The sequence below is a fragment of the Sander lucioperca genome, chromosome 8, assembly GCF_008315115.2.
Source record: "Sander lucioperca isolate FBNREF2018 chromosome 8, SLUC_FBN_1.2, whole genome shotgun sequence".
Taxonomy (NCBI): Eukaryota; Metazoa; Chordata; class Actinopteri; order Perciformes; family Percidae; genus Sander; species Sander lucioperca.
Window position 1 is genome coordinate 40,814,497 of NC_050180.1, and position 3,330 is coordinate 40,817,826.

Sequence of the window (3,330 nt, forward strand, 5' to 3'; positions counted from 1 at the left end):
TAATGCTATTCTTCTCTGTAGAACGGTTTAGAACAGTTATAGACAATCTTTGGTCACATCTAACTATTCTGTTCTATTTCCTCGGGTGATCTCTCTTCAAAATAGACAATCTTTGCTTGATCTCTTGGATGACGTATTGCCAGCCTTATATGTGCCTAATGTTTGATGGACCAGCGTTCCATTGGTTTTCAAGACATCTAAGCGTCTCCCAGAGCATCATGGGAAACAAAATGGATGGTTAGCATCAGAGCTAGTGGCAATCGCGGGCAATTAATGAGTGAAAATCTTAAATTATGGACATACAGTATATCAATCTTGGATGTAATAGTTTGGATTTATTTCACAAAGACCCCAACAATCTCTGGAAAGAATAATTTGCAACAGCTCAGTTCAGAATATTCACTGTGTTAGATCAACAGTGCTGAATATACAGTATATGGCTTGATTCTTTTTGTAGGATCTGTACCTCTCCCTGTAATCTCTATACTTTTTACATATACCAGGATATAATAATCTATCGACGTAGTAGAGAAGTCAGGAGAAAAGATGCACAGACCTGTTTACCCCACCTGTTGGTTTTAATCAACTATTCCTGTTTGACTACATTTGATGTACTTCTAGCTCAATTTGGGAAGGATCTGTTAAATCCTCTAGGAGTATAAAAAAGTCCCATACTTGTAAAGCGGCTGAATGGCTTGTTGGAATATATTGGAATGCCAAGATGAACAGTGACAAAAAAGGTAATAGAACTATGACTAATACTAATAACAGTAGTAGCAGTGGCCGTTGAGCAGGAACACAGCAGCAGCCGCAGCCACGACCCAGGTACAACCACAATCCAAGGAAATCCTTTCAAACCTTTATATTTGTGTTTAAAACGAAACATAAAAAAACTGATTTCCCTTTTAGTTTTAGATATTATTTCATTTTTTACAATTCACATTTCTATAATTATCCAACGACACAGGCTGAGAATCTTCATCTTCCTGTGTACAAAACTTCCCGCAGGCAGTTCTCTTATCAAATTTCGTGGAGTATATGTGGAATGAAAATTTACATTGAATGGATTCCTCTGTATCATTATCTAGGTATAAAAATAAACTTAGAAATGCCTTGCTTTGGGGAAAAAGATGAATCTTAGGGAACTGTTGTTTTTATTGTAAACATAGCAATTATTTCTGTTTGTCTACATGTTTTCTATTTTTATTACATCTTTATGATTTTTTTGCACACTAACACTCAAATTGTATTTTTGATTGTGTATGTCTCCATTTGCATATGTACCTTGGTTGTGGTTTCTATATAAGCCGCTATATATGTATATGTATATTTGTTTTCTTCAGTGTAATGTGTTTCTTATGCTCTGTGAAAGAAATAAACTTAACTAAACATCTGTTTTTTCACATCTTTCATATACCTCAGAAAAAATATAAAGGTCTGGACTACCGCAACCTCACTGATAGGCAAGTCCTGGAGGTAACCCCGAAAAACACATTTAGTAAATTCAGCACCACAGGTGCTCCAACAAAACTAAATGCACAAGCAGATACAGTTTAATCTTGTTGTGATTATTTAATTTATAAGTTGTTATACATGGTGCAATACAATGTGACTGAATCACATTACCTAAGCAAACAAAGCCCAACAATATCTATGGGTTTAGGTCTCAAGGTCTCAGGAGTTTGATCACACAGACTCACACAACCAGAGCAAACAAAGTCTAACAACAACTATGAGGTCAGGCCTCCAGAGTTTGATCAAGTTGTTTACATGTTAGTAACTTTTCCTTTGGAGAGATTAATGAGATCCATGGAGGTTGAAGCAGTCTGATAAAAACTTCCCACAGACTCAAACAGATCACAGATCCAATTTCTGTTTGCTGGACCACACCAGTGTGTATCAAGGTCAGGTACTGATGACTGAATAAGAGAATCTCAGGTGATATGATACTTCTAATATAGCTTTTTTATTCATTAACATTTCATTTCAGACAACCATAATGGATAATGAATTAAATCTAACATATTTAACTTTTGATGGGCATGTGGAACTGCAAAAATACAGATATCTTTATTTTGTGATCATGTTTACAGCATATATTCTAATTATTTGTAGTAATTCCACTATTGTGTGCATCATAGTGATTAACAAAGCCCTCCATGAACCTATGTACATTTTCATTACAGCTTTGTTAATCAACTCTCTTCTTTTCAGCACTGCTATCTATCCAAAGCTTTTGATTGACTTTTTATCTGAAAAACAGATCATATCTTATTCAGCCTGTCTCTTTCAGTGGTTTATATATTACACTCTAGGCTCTTCAGAATTCTTCCTGTTGTCAGTCATGTCTTATGACAGATATGTGTCTATATGTAAACCTCTGCAATATCCAACTATCATGAGAAAAACAACTGTTAAAATGTTCCTGATTTTAGCTTGGATTCTGAATGCTTGTCAGATGTCAGTGGGACCGTTACTGATTGCTAATGAAAAACTCTGTTTCTTTGTTCTAAAAGGAATAATTTGCAACAGCACAATTCAGAAACTTCACTGTGTGATTTCAACAGTCCAGAATATATATGGCTTGATTCTTTTTGTAATTGCTGTACCTCTCCCTCTTCTCTTCATACTTTTTACATACACCAGGATACTTATAATAACCTATCGAAGTAGTAGAGAAGTCAGGAGAAAAGCTGCACAGACCTGTTTACCCCACCTGTTGGTTCTGATTAACTTTTCCTGTTTGAGTGCATATGATGTACTTCTATCTCGACTGGAAACAAATGTTCCCAAAACTGTACGTTTAATAATGTCTTTACAAATAATTTTGTATCATCCTCTCTTTAATCCAATCATATATGGACTGAAAATGAAAGAAATTTATAAACACCTCAAGAAATTGTTCCGTCCCGACAAATTAAACTAATATATTCACTTTTTAACAATGTAATAATAATGCAGATTTATGATTTATCTCATTCATGGAATGCATTTAATTGAAGGATTTGTTTTTTTGTCCACAACATTGTCTGTGGGCTATACCTTATTTGCAATAAGCAGCTGTTACACACGTGCACATATCTGTGAAACCCCCATGAGAAACAAGAAAACCAGCCCTGTGCAGGGAACTCACAGCCTCAGTTGGGTAAATCCTGAACTGAGTCTGTATTTATGGAACTATTTACATTCCTGGACTTTCTGAACTATTTTGTCATTTCCCACTCAAAGCTTCTATTGTACACAGAGCCGTCCATAGACGTAAGGATATTTCCTTGAATGTCCTCTCCCAGGCATTTCTCATTATTATTTGTAACTATATTTTTTATTGTT

The 3,330-nt window shown here is 35.1% G+C and overlaps 1 protein-coding gene across 1 annotated transcript; it reads left to right on the top strand.

Moving 5' to 3' along the window:
- Window positions 1-1,999: 1,999 nt before the first annotated feature.
- LOC116046663 (olfactory receptor 10J5-like) lies at window positions 2,000-2,926 on the top strand. Its single transcript, XM_031295062.1, has one exon. The coding sequence runs from the start codon at window positions 2,000-2,002 to the stop codon at window positions 2,924-2,926; it is 927 nt and encodes a 308-aa protein (XP_031150922.1).
- The last annotated feature ends 404 nt before the right edge of the window (window positions 2,927-3,330 follow it).